The following is a 19,692-nucleotide window of genomic DNA, read 5'->3' on the forward strand; positions in this document are numbered from 1 at the left end:
CACTCCATCAAGGAAGCCATAACCCTGAATTTGCAGGGCTGTTAATCAGAGGGTAACTTGAAGGTCTCTTATTCATAGGATCACATAGTCATGAGTAAGTCAACTTGATAGCAATAAATAATGACAAAGAACTATTTTGTAGGTAGTGATCTCAGAAATAATTGTCAAGTACAGGCAGTTCCCACGTTATAAACATCTGACTTACATACTACTCATATTTAAGAACAGGGATGAGACAACAGGAAGTGAGAGGAATCTATCCCTTGGAAGGGAAATTCACTCCTGGAAGAGTTATCATGGGGGAAAGGGTTCTCAATATAAGCGTTGTCATCAATCCCTGTTTCCACAACAAGCAACATTTTTCAAAATCCAATTATCACAGGGAGAGAAAATGGGGTGAAATCTTCTGATCAGGCACAGAAAGTAAAACAATCACCACAGGGGTATTAACCCTTCCCTATGCTATCAGAAATGTATATGTGTGTGTTGTGTTTATGCGTGTATGTCTCTCTCTGTGTGTATGTATGTATGTATATAGCTATACATACTATATGTCTATAACTCTATATCTCAGTATATCTATATCTTGTTGTTGTTTGTTCAGTCACTTCTGACTCTTTGTGATCTCATGGGCCAGCCTACGCCAGAGCTCCCTGTCAGCCATGGCCACCCGCAGCTCCTTTAAGGTCAAGCCAGTCCCTTCAAGGATACCATCCATCCATCTTGCCCTTGGTCAGCCTCTCTTCCTTTTCCCTTCCATTTTCCCCAGCATCATGATCTTTTCCAAGCTTTCCCGACTTCTCATTATGTGGCCAAAGTACTTCATCTTTGCCTCTAATATCCTTTCCTCCAGTGAGCTGTTGCTTCTGCTCAGTCGTTTAGTTGACTCCAACTCTTTGTGACCTCATGGACCAGTCCACGCTAGAGCTCCCTGTTGGCCATCACCGCCCCAGCTCCTTCAAGGTCAAGCCAGTCACTTCAAGGATACCGTCCATCCATCTTGCCCTTGGTCGGCTTCTCTTCCTTTTCCCTTCCATTTTCCCCAGCATCATGATCTTTTCCAAGTTTTCCTGACTCCTCATGATGTGGCCAAAATACTTCAGCTTTGCCTCTAATATCCTTCCCTCCAGTGAGCAGCCGGGCATTATTTCCTGGAGGATGGACTGGTTGGATCTTCTTGGGGTCCAAGGCACTCTCAGGATTTTCCTCCAGCACCAGAGTTCAAAAGTGTTTATCTTCCTTCGCTCAGTCTTCCTTTATGGTCCAGCTGTTGCATCCATAGGTTACTACGGGGAACACCATTGCTTTAACTATGCGGACCTTCATTGCCAGTGTGCCAGCAGTACATAAATATTGCTAGAGTTACACTTAAAAATGTGCATGAGCAATATCTAATGCATACATGGTAATCCTTATCTGATGACTATGTGACAAGCACAGAATATGTAGTATCCAGTGATAGTTATTTTTTTAAAAAACATATATTTTATTAAGGTTTTTATCATGTAAAATAGAATAAATTAACATCGAAAGAGTGGGAACATTTTGATTATATAGAAAGTAGATAAAAGCCTCGTGACTTGAAGGTTGGGCTGCTGACCTGAAAGCTGCCAGGTTCGAATCCCACGCGGGGAGAGTGCGGATGAGCTCCCTCTATCAGCTCCAGCTTCGTGCGGGGACATGAGAGAAGCCTCCCACAAGGATGGTAAAACATCAAAAACATCCGGGCGTCCCCTGGGCAACGTCCTTGCAGACGGCCAATTCTCTTACTCCAGAAGCAACTCCGGTTGCTCCTGACACGAGGAATATATATATATATATATATAGAAAGTAGGAAAACAGAGAAAAGAAAGAAAAAAAATGAAGAGAGAAAAAGAAAAAAAATGGAAGAAAAAAATAGAAAAATAAAAAAATAAAAATTGTTGACTTCCTTCTTACTTTGATAGTCCTATAGTTCATTTTAAGTCAATGTGTTCTTGTTTTAAATCTACTTTCCCTCTGTCTTCTTCTTTTCCTAAGGATTGCATACTTTCAGCAAATGAGGTCTATCTTCATCTGTTTCAGATAATCTTTTACAAGGTCCCAGTTAGTTTCTTTCTTAGGTAGGCCTTGATTAGGCATCAGCCAATACGTAAGTCTATCCATGTTCATGATTTCTAACACTTTGTGCAACCAGTCTTCTTTTTTCAGTGTTTCTAATTGTCTCCAGGTTCTGGCATAAACTATTCTGGCTGCAGTAACCAAAAAATTAAATAATTTATCCTTATTTTTATCTTTTTCAGTGATAGGTATTTTTGAGGATGTTCTCAGGATCTGACACTGAATATGCCATAACATTAGGTTGGTGGTCCTGGGCACACAATAAAGCTGTTACAGTATTTCAATATATCACAAGGGACTAATGTGACTCCATAGTTTTCCAGAATTCCACACTGTTTTAAATTTATAAAAAGAACACCACCGTGTAATGGAACTTTGTGTAATGTGTGAAATAGCCACATATGATGAAGGTGTCTAATTAAACTGCCATAGACATGTATGCAGAAAGTCAAAAGGGAAACAGTTACGGTGGTTCTCTAAGTATTCCAGCCATAGGGAATATATTGAGTCAAGAAAGTACAAAAGAAGGCAGGGGACATACCAACTAAGTAAATCTCACTTGACCTATCAGGAACCATTTTGGAATAGCTGCTGTGCCAGAAGATTTTTGACAGCTGGCCAGCATAGAGCTGCGTCAGGAGGATTGTGCTGCCTGTGTCATAAATCTACAGGTCCTTGCTCAGGACTTTTGGAGGGCATGCATCACAGAGTGCAAAGATTCACCAATGCTTAGTGCAAGCAGAAACTGAATTACATAACAGTGCCGTCAGTGAACTTGTGACTGTTTTTTGCTTCTTGATCTTGCCACCTCTTGTCTTCAGGTGGCTTTTTTGCTTTCACCAAGAGGATATCAGATGTAATTCACATGAAAATAGAGCTCAGTTAAATGCAGATACAATTAAAACAAAGACTAAACTTTTATTAAAGAAGCCTTCAAACCTATACAAATTTTCACTGTACCAGAACCAACCAGTTAATCCGCTTATCTCTTATGGAAGGAATTAGTGTACCTGTCGACACTTGGCTATCCATTCAAATGACAGGATTTTCTCTCTGAATAAGCTTAATTTGCTGAATATGTAAATAGTCATACTTTTTTGCCTGACAGTCTGCATGACGGAAGCTGCTTGCCAGTGTCTGAGAACCAAGGTCATGTAAAAGGTATGTGCTATAATATTTGCTCATTTTTAGTCTGCAGTCGTAGAGATGGGAAAAATCTAGAAGTCCAATCAAGGTCATGTAAAAACACATACACTAGAGTCTCACTTATCCAACATTCACTTATCCAACATTGTGGATTATCCAACATAGTAGTCAATGTTTTTGTAGTCAATGTTTTCAATATATTGTGATATTTTGGTGCTAAATTCGTAAATACAGTAATTACTACATAGCATTACTACGTATTGAATTACTTTTTCTGTCAAATTTGTTGTATAACATGATGTTTTGGTGCTTAATTTGTAATATCGTAACCAAGTTTGATGTTTAATAGGCTTTTCCTTAATCCTTCCTTTTTATCCAGCATATTTGCTTATCCAACATTCTGCCAGCCTGTTTATGTTGGATAAGTGAGACTCTACTGTATGTGTAATAGGAATTATTTTTCAGAGTCATAGATATAGAAACCTTTGCAAGCCAATCCTAAGTATGCTTACTCAAAAGCAAATCTTGTTTGTTTGAATGAGAGGCCCTTCCCAGTGAAAGTATATAGGACCGCATTTCTAAATTTTAAATCACCTTGGATCAGAAGATAGATTTGGATCTGCAAGTAGATTCCTAGCTAGCAAATTCCCACCTCCAGAATTATACAAATACAATGAAGAAGGCCTTCTTGATGTATGGAAATAGGAATTGACTTTTCTATTAAACAGGACAGCAGGTTCAATACAGCAGGTCCAAGTTTTGAACCAAATTTATTGTTGGGTATTGCAGAGTTTAACACTGCCTGATTTGTAAGCTTCTTTTCAATTGCACTTTTCTCCCAGTTGAGTAGTGGTTATGTCATGGTCTTAGCATGGTTTCTTTCCACCTCTGTTATCCCATTTTCTCCACCTTCTGTATCCACTTTCTCCATCTTCTGTATTTATTTAACTTACCAGTACATTTTTATTATAGGCATAAAGTGCTGTAATGTTTTAGGAGTTTAATGGTAAAAGAAAGGTGGAGTGGGTAAGAAATGTTGAATCCGGTAAACAGAAATTTAATGAGGGAATAAAAATAAGTGGAAAACATCACAAAAGTCCAGTGTCCATTCTAAATATCACCAGTGGATGTGCCAAAAATAGGGGGGCGGGGTGGGAATGAGACAACCGATGCAGTTATGACATGTGTTATATGTTTTCATGTCATTTCTTACATATGGAGAATGCCTAGGTAAACCTATCATGGAGGTTTCTTGGCAAGATTTGTTCAGTGGATTGTGCCTTCTTCTAAGGTCGGGAGAATGTGACTTGCCCAAGGTCAGTCAGCAGATTTCAATGACTGAGCAAATATTTTAACTCATGTCTCTCAGAGGCATCACCCAAGATTCAAACCATTATTCAGTGCTGCCTCTCTGTATGATATTGATCCCAGACTATTAGAAACCCACATTATGCATTAGCCTTTTAAAGTTGCGGGCAATACTGAAAAATTACAATAAAAATACCAGAAAAGGAATGTGTTGTATAGATAGTGGAAAACCTATTGCTAACCATCTGGAGCTTTGGGCAATCTGGAAAAACCCACTGGAATGGGGGGAAAGTGCCTGGAAAGGGCTAACGAACATTTTTAATAATGTGACTGCTCCCTTTTTGAGTTGCAGTTTTGCACTTGGATCAGGCCGTTGGATTTGGGGGATCTGCTTTTTAAAAAAAGGATGGTAGATCCTATAAGCTTAAAGTTTATCCTCCCCTTACTTAGTCAGAGAGAAACAAGGCAGTCTGTTGTATTACAAGCTGAATCTCAAAATACCCAACAATGCCTAAGGATAAGAGGTGACATATTTCTATCGCCTTGCAGTTATTTATGCAATATCATGACAGAGCTGATAGTTGATTTAGTACTGGTTGTCTCCTCCAGCAAGTACACTATATCCCTCTTTAGGCTGTTAATGCTTCCAGAACACAGGCAAATCATTATGAAGGGGGATTTCCATAAAAATGTCAAGAACTTCATGAATACAGATGCACATCTCCTTGGCAGAAAAATTTGAATCCACTATATGTCACTCAAGTAGTTTTTAAATTGTCTCTACTGTTTCTTATTAAATCAAATGTTTAGAATGCTTTTTCATAGATTTCAGCTTAGGTTAGGCTTCAAGGTAGAACAGGTGGTTGGATTGAAATAAAGAGCTGCCTTTAGATATACCCAAGAATGACCCCTGAAAAGGAGCAAAGAAGTCTTATAGCCTATCCACATTGCAGAATTATAGACGTTTGACACCATTTTAACAGCATGGTTCCATCCCATGGAATCTTGGGATTTGTAGTTGGTTGTGGCACTAGAGTTCCCTGGCAGAGAAGGGTAAACATCTCACAAACTACAAATTCTAGGATTGCATAGCATTGAGCCATTGCAGTTAATGTGGGGATACAGCCTTAGAGTCATGTAATTTCCTACTGACCCGCTCATCTTCTACTTACCATGGGAAGAATTACAATGCAGAATCACATAATATTTGTGATTTGGTAAATTGAATACCCTACAGTTCTCACACATGATAATTTCATCTGATTTTGCTTAATATAAATACCAAATTATTGCTGCCCCCTTCACCAATAGAAATTGGTGATAGGCATGAATCTTGCAATTGCTGGGCAACCCTACAGACTCTCCTTAGTATGTTTGGAGATGAAAATCGCATCAAGTGTATGACCTGGTGAATGTGTTGGTCCAGAAACCATTTAAGATAGACCCATGTGTGTCACGGGTAGCATTAACTCCTGAGTTGCACCTGACAAACCAGCCTCCAGTGGTATGTTGAAGTCACCCAGAAGCAAAGGTCTGGGTGACTCCAACAAAACCGCCAAGACCAGTTCTGTAAGGTCAGCTAGAGAGTCTGTTAGGCAGTGAGGTGGATGGCACACTAACAGAATACACAGTCTATCTTTGGTTTCCAGACTTAGGTACACATACTCAATGTGGTTCAGCTCCTGAATAGGTAACATGGTCAAGTGAAGATGGTCTTTATAGAACACAGCTACCCACGCCACCCACTTTTCCTGACCTGCCCACTGATGCAGTACCCGGCTGGGAGGGCTTGGGACCAGGTGGGAGCACTATCTTCTTTCAGCCAAATTTCAGTAAAACATGTCAAATCAGTTCCCTCACCTTTGAGGAGATCATAGATGATGTGAGTCTTATTTTTCACTGACCTGGTGTTGCTTAAAAGCAAGATGAAGTTCTGTGTGGGTCTGGCTCTTTCTCTAAGTTCCCCAGGCTGGTAAGGTGAGATAAATATTAAATACCCTTTTCTACTTCCTCTATAAGGGCACATGACCCTGACATTGACATATCTCCCTCTGCCCTGTATGACTTGTATTGCCACCCCAGGTTCTGAATACATTGAATTAAAAACAAACAATAGAGGGCCAAAGAGACAATCAAAAGCAAAACAATGAAAACACAAAAGACAAATTATAAGACTTTAATACAACAACACTTAACAAACAGTCAATAACACACAGTATTCCCAATCAATCAGGACAATTAGTGTCGCACCTCAGCCTTGATTCACCTTGCTCTAGCACACAAACTCCACAGCAGGTTTGAGACTTTGTAGTTTATTAGAGATAGATAGGAAAAGTTCTTTAAAAAGCAAAAGTAAAGCATCAAAAGTCAGTTACAAATATAGTCTTGAGATATAAGTCCAAAGCTTACAAGGAATAAACCGCATCCAAAGAGAGCATGACAAATTCCCAGGAACATGGATACATGGACTGCTACATAATCCAAAACACAGCAGGAAAACTGTAGCTTGCTTCTCCGGTAGCGAGAAAGTTGCGTTGACAAAGCTTTCCCCCAAATGCACCCCTTTTAACACTTTTTGCAAAACATGAAAGCATTTCTCTGCCCTCTCGCCTCCCCCCGTCTGTTTCCAATTCTTGCACTACGCAGTACCCTCAATTCCAAACGTTCGGTTCTATCTAAGGAGCCAATCCTGTCAAGGTCAGCTTGCTCATTATTTCACTGAGATTCATTATTAAGCTGGGAGCCTTCTATCCTCCCTTCCTCCTTTCCCATGTCAGTTTGCACCTGGCTGGCTTCGGTAGTTTCAAGGTCATCATCTCCAGCCCTCCCTGTGGGAAACTGAGCCTGTACCCTCTGTTCCTCATCTTCCATAACTACAGACCTTTCAGGGAGATTCTGAACCTGAACCCCTCCTTCCTCATCAGAGTCAATCCTAGAGTCAAGCTGAGTTAGCGAGCCCATCAGCACCCTACCCCCACTAGGGGACTGTCTTGTAGCCAAATAAATGGTTTTGAGGAGCCCTCTTCAGCGGGCTCTTTCACAACCAGCTGGTGTAACAGTCCCAGAGCGACCAGTATCCTCCCAATGTGCTGTTTTTACCACAAGACAATAACAAAATAAATCAGTTAAGTTATTTAGGGTGTGTTTCCCTACCAGTCAATGGATGTAGTTTCCAATCCATCAGGACAATCAGCTGGCAAGTCCATCATAATCCTATTCATACTAGATTGCTGCCTTGTAGCTAGGTGGCTCCATGTAGTCCTCCCACCAGTCCCTCAGCTGACACTCACACCGCCAACTGCACATCAATCTGAGAACAGTTGGCATCCACTCAAGTGAACTGATAGGAGTTTTCATACACATAACAGTACACAACATAATTTAAACAGAATAAAAATAAACTCTCCTTCCAGATGGAGAGATAAAGTCCAGCCAATAGAAAAGCAGCAGTAGCAAAATCTGCTGTTCTTCTCTAAGCAGAAGCTGGGAGCTGAAGGCTGAATTGTTCTCGCAGAAGTTATAAAGGAGCCACGGCCAGTAGTTCAATAGCAGCTGGAGGACGGCAGTTACTTCAGTGTTAATGGGCCATTCTTGTCTTTTCTCCCGAAATCATCCATTTTCAAATTTATCACATGAGAGAGTGTAATTCCTGCTCAGTCAACTAAAACAAAACCTTGGGGAAAAGCCTTTGGAGATATTCAGATTTCCCCTCCTATCCTGCTACTCTGGAGTAGACCCGAAGCACTAATCTTAATTAGACACCACTTTGGGGATACTGGGTTCTCCTTTCAGTACTCTCCATCGTGGAGCTCCAAAACTTTAAAAACTAGCAGCACCACAAGTTCAAAAGCCAAGAATACTACGAAAGAGAAATGACAGAAAAAACAAAGATATTTTGAAATTTTGGTATTTCTAATGATCGAATTAATTTTTTAAAAATTACCATGCCAGGCTCATGAAGAAAGATTTTGGGAGAGAAATATCAATGCTAAGTAAAGGACATCATTGAAGTGATTAAACAGGAGCAAATTTGACAGCTCCAATCCCATGTGTTTTTTGCAGTTTTCTCCAATTATTTACTGAAACTGAGGCATGGCGGACACAGGCAGTGTCATGGGATTGGCTCCATCATACATCATTTCCTTTCTGTTTTAAAAGTGTCTAGAAATTGAGGGTTGGTGGTGCATAAGATAACATCCTAGGTGACAAAAGGTGACTCTCAATTTTTTTCTGTGTCAGGAGTGACTTGAGAAACTGCAAGTCACTTCTGGTGTGAGAGATCTGGCCAATTCTCAAGTGGTAGGGCATATCCCAAATTATAACAGCACAGGCTAGATGCGGTTGGCATGCTATGGCTGGTGAGATGTTCCACCTGAATCCTGGGACCACATCTAGTTTTTCTGTAACTGCCAATCTGCATGAGGCTGCTTTTCTCTTGTCCCAAAGCTTATTCTTACTACGCATTTTCAAGGGTCTGCTGCAAATATCATCAGTAGAGTGGGAAAAAATGAGACAATGGATGCATTCATATGGCAACCCAAAGATGAACCTACCTTGGGGCTTCCTTGGCAAGCATCTTTCAGAGAGGATTGACTTTGTTCAGAATTACAGTGCTGTTATTCCACTTGAACTGAGCCCATGTACGTGGATGTAACTGCTTTAGTAAATGCCAGACACACTTTATAACTAAGAAAGCACAAGTAATAATGACTAGAAGTGTGCAATTCGGCCAAAAGGCATGCTGATTGGGGGTCCATTGTCGGCTCATACCTCATTCTTTCTGCTGACAGTAGACCCCAATGGCCAGGAGGGGTGTTGCCGTTTTCATTCAGCAAAGATTCGGGCCATTGGCTACACTGGGAAACATTAAAGGCTCAATAGTCATTTAAAGGCCTGTCTGCATGAAACTTACCTCAGTTTTAGACCCCATTTACAACTGCAGGCCTGCCAAGTTGCAAAACAATTCACCAATCTACCAAATTCTTAGAATTATTTTAAGTTTTAACCATTACATTTTTTAAAATAAGACAAACCACAAGAGAGGGGTCTGGGAATTGTAGTTGCCGGTTGTGTTCATTCTCAGGCTCAGCCAATCAGAGCATGGACACAACCAGACTTTTTATGAGCTGAGAAACAGAGTGAAAAAAACTTCAACTCCCATCATGCTCTTAGAGGAACTCAGAGATTTTTCAATGCCTGCCCCATACAAGTGCTGCTGGGAAAGAGAGTTCCAGCAGGGCCCTCTCTGGAGGAAGAGCCAAGGAAATGTTCCAAAAAGAAATGGACAGATGCTGCTGCTGCCAAGAAGGGAGAAAAGACATGGCAGATCCCTGCCTCAGGTATATTGCAGACTAAACTCTTTCCTCTCCGGGAACCGATAAAATCCTGCTCCCTTAATCTGTTTTGCCAGGCTTTGCGGCTCCCTCCTCCCTGTTCCATTTTTGGAGATTATATAAAACGGACCACCGAATATTACAAATAATTTTCATTCAAACTGACTCGGGCCCAAGCCTAATAATGACTATAAATAAAACTCCAAAATACAGTGTGCCAAGTGCCCCCTTTTCCCCAAATGTATACAACCTTAACAGCATATAATTTAGAATGTGTGTGTATTTTTTTCAACCAAAAAGGATTAAATATTCAAATAGTAAAGAATTGTCTTGAAATGACAAGCTTTAAGTTTGCTACTTGACAAGGTGAGCAGTGCTTTGCTATAACTTACTTGATGATGTAATATATATATATATATATATATATATAGAGAGAGAGAGAGAGAGAGAGAGAGAGAGAGAGAGAGAGAGAGAGAGAGAGAGAGAGAGACTTTAGACAACTTGTATGAGAAAGGTACAGGACAAAGGTAGAGAAATATTTTAAAGGCTCCTTAATGGCAACATTGTCAGTTGAGTCACTTGGGAACTTCAAGGTGGCCAGGGAAATGTATCCTTGCCATTTTCTCAGGTAGCAGAAAGAAAGATCACTTGCAATCAATTAGTCATATTTAAACATGATTCAGTGACATGCTTGCTCTTCAACACTTGGTATAAAATGGTTGTTTAGGAAATGATTAGTGAAAAAGACAAGGAATGTGATTACACTACAGCAAGCAAATTACCCTCTACAGTTGGAACCTTCACAAGACAAAGAAATGATCAGGTACATATTCAATTTTAATATCTGGGAAATTAATATTGTATATGAAGCACTCTTTGCCATCTGAAAAAATAAATTAATATGCTTTTCCCTTTTCGTCAGGCTCAATGTGATATTAATTTTATGGATTTCAACAATGAATATGTGGAGGTGTTACCCTATCGTCCCTTCTATGGTAAGTAATAAGCCTTCCTAAGCTAGAAATATGCTATGAAATAATTAATTTTTAAAATATCATATATAACTATTTTAGTCACTGACATTATTCAAGTTGTTTAATATCTGAATAAAGATGCTACTTTGTAAGTTTAAGTGTAGTTTTGTATCTCACTTGCTTTATTAACCATTTTTGTGTGTCTGTTAAACTTATAGCAGCATTTCTTGTAATGATATCCATGAATCTCGGCTGAATAGACCATGAAACAGAGTTGTGCTTTAAGTCTGATTTATATAATTCTTCTTTATTTCATTAGACTCCATTATCTGGAGCAATACAAACTCAGTTAAATTTAGTACACATTAAGTCCTGATGAGTTTAATGAAACTCCCTTCTATGTGAGTATGTATAGGATGCAGCCTAGATGCCATTATTTACTTAGAATTTTGTTTTATGTGTATGTGTTTTAATTGCTGGATGTTCTAAATTGACTGTATGTTCTTGATATGTTGGAAACTGCTCTAAGTCCCTTGAGGAAATAGGGCAGTATATAAATAAAAATTATTATTATTATTATTATTATTATTATTATTATTATTATTATTATTATTATTATTATTATTATTATTATGACACAGCAAACAAGATAGATATGCTGGATTTCGTTTCACAAAATCACAAGTCGAACACTTCCCAAGCGTCTAGGACTGTGTGATGTATTTTCAGATGATGCATGCAGATCCCAGTAGGGTGGCCTTTTGTAGTTGGCAGATCGTAATTTTGTCAATGCCTATTGTTTCCAAATGCTGGCTGAGATCTTTTGGCACGGCACCCAATGTGCCGATCACCACCGGGACCACCTGCACTGCTTTCTGCCAGAGTCTTTGAAGTTCAATCTTGAGGTCCTGATAGCGGCTGAGTTTTTCCTGTTGCTTTTCGTCAATGCGACTGTCACCTGGGATGGCAACATCAATGATCCAAACCTTTTTCTTTTCCACAACTGTGATGTCTGGTGTGTTGTGTTCCAGAACTTTGTCAGTCTGGATTCGGAAGTCCCACAGTATCTTTGCGTGCTCATTTTCCAATACTATTGCAGGTTTGTGATCCCACCAGTTCTTTACTGCTGGGAGCTGGTACTTGAGGCATAAGTTCCAATGAATCATTTGGGCCACATAGTTGTGCCTCTGTTTGTAGCCTGTCTGTGTGATTTTCTTACAGCAGCTGAGGATATGATCAATAGTTTCGTCAGTTTCCTTGCACAGTCTGCATTTTGGGTCATAAGCTGATTTTTTGATCTTGGCCTTAATTGCATTTGTTCTGATGGCTTGCTCCTGTGCTGCAAGGATCAGGCCTTCTGTCTCCTTCTTCAAGGTCCCATTTGTGAGCCAGAGCCAGGTCTTCTTAAGTTATTATTCATAAGTTATTATTATTATTATTATTATTATTATTATTATTATTATTATTGCTGGGTCAAATTTTTATATCAAATATATTCTTGTATAGTAAAAATGGTTTCATTGCTTTTTAAAAAATGTGTCAGAAGTGAATTGAGAAACTGGTGTGTGAGAATCGGCTGTCTACACAGACGTTGCCCAGTGACACCTGGATGTGTCACCATCCTGCTGGGAGGCTTCTCTCATGTCCTCACATGGAAAGCTAGCTCACCCCGTCTCACGGATTCGAACCTCCAACCTTCAGGTCAGCAGTTCAGCCGGCACAATGGTTTAACCCATTATGCCATCATGGCTGATGTAATATATGAGATTATAGTAACAAAATGAGTGTAGAGCCAATCTTTTTTAAAAAAAATTTTTGTTTCATATAACAACCAAACGTCAAAATAAATGAATTTTGATGTATGTGAAGTTTTAGGAATAAAATACATGAATTTTGAGAATTCCCAATTTCTCCTACTGCAGACTTGTTTTTGGATTGTTTTTGTGTAAATTTGTATACATGGGAAAATTAATCTGAACAATCATCACAAAGTTCAGGAACACCTCCTCCATACACCTCCTGAGCCTATTAAGGATCAGTGTGCACTTTTCTAATTAAATATTTTAGTATGCATTTCCCCTAGTGTGTCCACTTTTTGCGTAACATCCGTTTGTGTCTTCTTTCTCCCACATTATACTCTTTCTGCATTTTAAAAATGAAAAACCTGATTGTAAAATGTTGTAATATTAACATTTCAATATGCTAATATATTCCAAATTACTGATATGTTTGCAGGTTTTAATTTGGAAAGTTTGTACAAACAAAACTATCCCTCTCCCCCCCCCCCCCAACTTTTCTAAAATTGAAGCAGATTTTTACAATGTATTTACTTAACCAACTAGGATAATAGGGTATCCAGCAGTGGAACAATACATGAAGAACCCCATTCATCAGTTCCATTGGGTTCTCTTGTGTCTAATGCACTGCAGTATCATACTACTCTACCTTACTTGGACGAGAACTAAATACATAGTGAAAATAATTAATTGCCTTTGAATCAAATGAAACTACTACAGACAGTCCCCAAGTTACAAACAAGATAGATTCTTTAGGTTTGTTCTTAAGTTGAATTTGTTTGTCAGTCGAAACAGGTACATTTTGAAAATGTAACTCCAGCCAAAGATAGATAGATGATAGATAGACAGACAGACAGACAGAGCTTTGGATAGCATGGGGAAGGGTTAATAGCCCTGTGGTGTTTGCTTTGCTGTCTGTGCCCCTGTTCAGAAAATTTCACCTCACTTTCTGTCCCAGTGAGAATTGGATTTTGAAAAAAAAATTGGACTACCTGGTGGTGGCGCAGTGTGTTAAAGCGCTGAGCTGCTGAACTTGCTGACCGAAAAGTCCCAGGTTCAAATCCCAGGAGCGGAATGAGAGCCCACTGTTAGCCCCAGCTCCTGCCAACCTAGCAGTTCGAAAACATGCAAATGTGAGTAGATCAATAGGTACCGCTCCGGCGGGAAGGTAACGGCGCTCCATGCAGTCATGCCGGCCACATGACCTTGGAGGTGTCTACAGACAATGCCGGCTCTTCGGCTTAGAAATGGAGATGAGCACCAACCCGCAGTCAGTCATGACTGGACTTAACATCAGGGGAAAACTTTACCTAACCTTACTTTTAAAAAATACAGAAATATCACCCAGGATAATCTTCAGGGCTCAGTAATTTCTCAATAGCTTTTTCAGCAGGTATTTTTGTGATTCTACATGTCCTGCAGCTGTAAAAATAATATAGTAGACTCTAGGTTAACTGGAACTCAAGCATCTGGAACTCTCAAGCAACCAGCAAAAAAACCCTGAAGAAACAATACTTTAATGAAAAAGCTCTTTAATAAGACAGTAAAATAGTAACACTGATAAAGTAAGACAGTCTTAATTTGCTGTTTATTACTGTATTTCAAATCAAATCAATATAGAGATTATGGTATGATATAGTGTGGAGTATAATATTAGTTAGGCCTATTTTAATAGTCACTCTCAAGCAACCAGAAACTACATTTATCTGGCATCTACCAATCCCCATGGGTGTCGGTGAACTGGGAGTCTATTGTAATAATATAGTAACATTCTCTATTCTCCAGCTTTCTTCATTGAGTAATGTATATTAATGCTAAACTATCTGATAGGAGCCTCCGGTGGCCTAGGGGATAAAAGCCTTGTGACTTGAAGGTTGGATTGCTGACCAGGTTCGAATCCCACCTGGGGAGAGCGTGGATGAGCTCCCTCTATCAGCTCCAGCTCCATGCAGGGACATGAGAGAAGCCTCCCACAAGGATGGTAAAACATCAAAACATCTGGGCGTCCCCTGGGCAACATCCTTGCAGACAGCCAATTCTCTCACTCCAGAAGCAACTCCGGTTGCTCCTGACACACAAAAAACAAACACCCCCCCCCCCCCTATCTGATGGTGAATGTGTTGTCGAAGGCTTTCATGGCTGGAATCACTGGGTTGTGCATTTTCTGAGCTGTGTATGGCCATGTTCCAGAAACATTCTCTCCTGACGCTTTGCCCACATCTATGGCAGGCATCCTCAGAGGTGATGAGGAATATTGGAAAACTATGCAAGGGAAGTTTATATATCTGTGTAATGTCCAGGGTGGGAGAAAGAATTCTTGTCTGTTGGAGGACAGTGTGAATGTTGTGATTAATCGCCTTGACTAACATTAATGGCCTTGCCAGCTTCATGTCCCGGCTTGCCTGGGGGAAATCCTTTGTTGGGAGGTGTTAGCTGCCCCTGATTGATTCATGTCTGGAATTCCTCTGTTTTCAGAGTATTGTTCTTTATTTACTACTCTGATTTTAGAATTTTTTAAATACTGGTAGCCAGGTTGTGTTCATTTTCATGGTTTCCACCTTTCTGTTGAAATTGTCCACATGTTTGTGGATTTCAGTGGCTTCTCTGACACGATAGTTGTTAGAGTGGTCCAGCATTTCTGTGTTCTCAAATAATATACTGTGTTCAGGTTGGTTCATACTGTGTTTTGCTATGGCTGACTTCTCTAGTTGAGTTAGTCTGCAATGCCTTTCATGTTCCTTGATTTGTGTTTGGGCGCTGCATTTGGTGGTCCCTATGTAGACTTGTCCACAGCTACATGGTATATGGTTGACTCTGCAGAGGTAAGAGGATCCCTCTTGTCCTTCGCTGAGTGTAGCATTTGTTGGATTTTTTTTAGTGGGTCTGTAGATAGCTTGTAGGTTGTGTTTCTTTATCAGCTTTCCTGATGGTGTTTGACTACTTTTCAGACAGTGTCCAGATATAGGAATAGTGTCACATTATGCCTGGGCATGTGCTTTGTTGGTTGTTGTGGAATGAGGGATGCAGCACCCACCTCATGCAATGACCACTGCCCACACAAATATCATCTTCATCATAGGGACCCCCTTGCCCTCAGAGCCTATTCATGGTCAGGGGAGACTAGAGGATAGTCAACATCAAGTATTTTTGCAGCAAGTACATGAAGAAAAAGGCAACCTCCTAGACTTCCCAAAGATTTCGCGGATCTGGGTGGATTTTTTTTGGTCTTTCTGCATCTTGTTATAGAAACACAGCCGGATTATGCCTTGTCTTCCCTTGCACTCTTCAACCTTGGAGGGCACCCCACCCTCAACAGAGAAGTAGGTTAAGAAAGGGAAGGAACAAAGCTATCTACTTTTTCACAGGGGCTGCTGGAATCACCACACATTGTGGCAAATCCGGTGATTGCCTTCGTGGGTTGTGGGGAAGCCGTAACTCCATGTCCCACATTGCCAAGCTTACCTTTAAGCTGATCCCAATGGGGGGAAGTGTTGACTCCCCCCATTCTTTTTGGTGCAACATGGGCCGGCATACTCTGGTTCCGCAATAGTTGACCCTTGGAGCCCCGCCAAAAGTTCCTTTGCATCATGAAATAGAGCCGCCAGGCTCCATGTGTCAATGAGGTCTGAACTGGCATATGCCGCTGAATTAAGCCCCATCTGATGTCTTATGTTTGGTGGAGCTGTTCAATGTAATATTTTCTCTCTTTACAGCCTCCTGCTATAGACATTTCTACAAAGTTATTGCCTTGCTGCCATTGGACATCTGAAAACTTTTCCTCCTCCTCCTCCCAGGTGAGGCATCATTTATGACAGAAGATGTAGGGGCTAAGAGATACTTACAAAGGGTTATTTTTCATTCATTGCACTGCATGTGAGTAAGGACATGTACCATTTTTTGTGAGAATCTCTGTGCCATACTTCAGTCTTCATTTATATCCTAATATAAGAAGCCCTTTAAATCCAGGGTACAAAAGCTATACTTAAACAGAATGAACATATGTATGTTTGCAGTTGCATGGAGCACACCCTCTTTTGTATCTAAGCAATTCCATAGGAAATTCTGAGGAAGATACTTTATGTGTGTGAAAAAGGGCACTATCTGAAGGATGAAAGAGAGTAAAAAGTATGTGTTTGTAGTTGTTGTTAACTGCCATAGACGGATACCTAGGATTGAGACACCTCTAAGTCACCCCATTATCAACAGCCCTGCTTGGGTTTTGCAAACTCAGGACCATGGATTCCCTGATCTGTAGCATGGAATCCTTTTTTTCCCTACTGCCTTCTTCCTTGCTAAACATCATAGCACAACAACAGCTGAACGTTGTTTTGGTTTGAGTCTAGCTGTGTCATTAATCACAATGCTATTTGGAACTGCTTTGAGCAATCTTGGGCAAGTTACATTTTCTCAACCTCAGAAATAGGCAAAGGCAAAAAAATCCCCTCTGAACAAATCTTTCCAACACTCTGTGATGATTTGTCTTAGGATTGCCATAAGTTGGAAATGACTTGAAGGCACGCAGTAGCAGAAACAACAAGCAAAAGCTTATCAGACGGGGAGATCCCACCAGCAGCAATGTATATATAGTCTTTTATCTGATAGGAGCAGGCAATCCTATTGCCATAGAAAAATATTGTCTGGTGGTCAAGAAGAATACTATATGTGTGAAGAAAAAGCACCATCATTAATTTTCCTGTGAAAAAAGGCTTATTTAATTATGTCTACAATCAGTGTCCTCCCTTCCATATAAACCATGCTTTTATATGCACAGCCCGTATTAAAAATAGATACCCCTAATCTTGAGCTAATACGAATTCCTAATCCTTAATGAATTTGTGTGTACCTGTGTATGTGTGCACCTGACAAAAAGGTATACATTTATAACAGTACTTGTCCTTATCTATGATTTTCTTAACTCTTCTTTCTTTGAATTGCCAGAAATCTGGGAAATCTGATTACTGTCTCCTCCTGTTGAATAGCTGCCTAACCAAGATGGATAGATTTGAAGAACTGGCATTGTTAAAGCCTTTACTGGAGAAATCATATATTAAAAGGTCCTTTCGGAATGGGGTTGGGTCAGGAATGAAAAAAACCTCCTTTCGAAGAGCCAGGCTATAAGCAATTTTCAAAGGAGATGCCCACAAATCAAAACATACATGATCTAGCCAAATATGTTTAAAATTGTTTGCTGTACATTTCTGATGATGAGTCGAACCAATAGAGACAAATGTATTGGTGTGTTCATAATTTAAACAGATGTTCATTTGAAATAGTATAAGCCAATGAAGCAAACGTGATTGTTACGAACAGGTATTTCTTTCAAAATTATAGCACCATCACATTTTGGGCATTGATATAAAATGGGTTTTTAGTTTAATTCCATCTGGTACAAATATTGTGTCTTAACACAAAATGCACACATTTTAACATGTCCATTTGGCAACATCTTAGTAATACAAATGTGCTCATTTTTGTTGTAAAGAAACATTTCAGAATTTTTTGTATATATGATTCCCATTAACACAATGTCTTAGTACAACCTCATTCATAGAAAGCACTGGTCATTTAGACTAACTAGTTAAATACAGCTGTATTAAACAGAACATTTGAATCCAGATATTCAGTGATTTTTAGAAAGCTGGGCTTTCCTATAGTAGAAGTTTATTTCCTATTTTCAAAAAATGTACAATAGATATGAGTCTATTTTTCTCTTTTGGTTTCATTTTACATTGCTTGTTTTTCGAAAATAGACCTGATATGTGGTGCATTTTTTAAATTTAGTAGATTTTGTCAACAAGAAAAGGTCATTGACTGAAATACATTGTGTGACTTTTACCTTGTGGCTATTTCCTTAGAAAAATGATGTAACAAACTACATGTGCTGCCTTAAAGATGTTCTGGAGGCATTTGATCAGGTGTTCCCAAACATGAAGCAAAACATTCATCATTGTATGAAATAGTTTCAAAAGTTTTATTTTAAAACCATAAAGAGTCATACTTTATTAGTAGAAAATCAATGTGGATGCTGAACAATGAAGTTGATTTGTTTGAAGGGCAATAACAGAAACAGTGTAATCAATCAATGTTTTCGTACAAATAAAATTTATGTACGTGCTCAGTTGTGGATATTTTTGGTAACCAAAATGTCAGCAAATGTTGAAGATTTTTATTCTAACATCACCATTCACAATAAACAAAAGAAATAAATGGAAAAGGTACAGTAACACAATAGCCACTAGCCTGTGAAATATAGGTTGAGATTCCCCAGCATGTTGCTAAACAGATTGTATAGTTTGGGAACAAAGAAATATATGGTATGTTTCTAAGGACTTTATCACATGAACCAGTTATTCAACTACAGTTGCACTGTCACCAATAGATACATACCAGGTTGAGCATCTTTCATATCACACAAGTAGTACAATTGCACTGATTTGCCAATTTGTGGTCACACAATCTTACTTCTGCATACCCTTGTAATCCTGCCTTCCTGCACTACCTCAGTTCCTTTGTCTTTCATTTTTAGAGTAATTAAATAACAAACAAAGAAATAAAAACGACAAATATAATTATAATACACAAAGTAAAAAGACAAATAAAAATGAATTTGTCAGAAGAGGATTCTGGAGCAGAGTCCTTCAACTTCTAGAAAAAGTGTGGTTTGTGAGAAGGTTGTTCTGAATGCTTCCCCAACCTCCACACAGTTCTGACTTGGCTCCATATGATATTCTCCCCAAGCTCAAAACCCACTTTAAATAAAAATTATTTTGGGACAGTTGAAAATGTCCAGGCAGCTACAATGAGGGTTTTGAACAACACCTCAAGTGAAGACTTCCTTCCCTGTTATGAAGAGTGGCAACAATGCTGAAATCTATTGTCCAAGGCTTTCATGGCCAAAATCGTTGGGTTGCTGTGAGTCTTTCGGGCTGTGTGGCCATGTTTCAGAAGCTTTCCCTCCTCACGTTTCACCTACATCTGTGGCAAGCATCCTCAGAGGTTGTGAAGTATGTTGGAAACTAGGCAAGGGAGGTTTAT

At 39.5% G+C, this 19,692-nt stretch overlaps 1 protein-coding gene across 2 annotated transcripts; it reads left to right on the forward strand.

Moving 5' to 3' along the window:
• The first annotated feature begins 3,213 nt into the window (after positions 1–3,213).
• nps (neuropeptide S) lies at positions 3,214–18,771 on the forward strand. 2 transcript variants are annotated; one of them, XM_062976068.1, is made up of 4 exons: positions 3,214–3,261; positions 10,810–10,882; positions 16,371–16,451; positions 17,596–18,771. In XM_062976068.1, the coding sequence occupies exons 2-4, from the start codon at positions 10,844–10,846 to the stop codon at positions 17,773–17,775; spliced, it is 300 nt and encodes a 99-aa protein (XP_062832138.1). In that variant the 5' UTR covers positions 3,214–3,261; positions 10,810–10,843; the 3' UTR covers positions 17,776–18,771. The 2 variants fall into 2 exon arrangements, with proteins under 2 accessions (XP_062832138.1, XP_008104891.1); XM_008106684.3 differs by lacking the exon at positions 3,214–3,261 and adding an exon at positions 10,370–10,710.
• Positions 18,772–19,692: the final 921 nt, after the last annotated feature.

Source organism: Anolis carolinensis, chromosome 3, assembly GCF_035594765.1.
Source record: "Anolis carolinensis isolate JA03-04 chromosome 3, rAnoCar3.1.pri, whole genome shotgun sequence".
In the NCBI taxonomy this organism is placed as follows: domain Eukaryota; kingdom Metazoa; phylum Chordata; class Lepidosauria; order Squamata; family Dactyloidae; genus Anolis; species Anolis carolinensis.

Bases quoted from the DNA above. Each gene is read 5' to 3' on its own strand.
- nps (XM_008106684.3), top strand. The intron at 10,883-16,370 runs GTAAGTAATAAG...CTCTCTTTACAG, and splicing joins ACCCTATCGTCCCTTCTATG to CCTCCTGCTATAGACATTTC. The intron at 16,452-17,595 runs GTGAGGCATCAT...TTGAATTGCCAG, and splicing joins TTTCCTCCTCCTCCTCCCAG to AAATCTGGGAAATCTGATTA.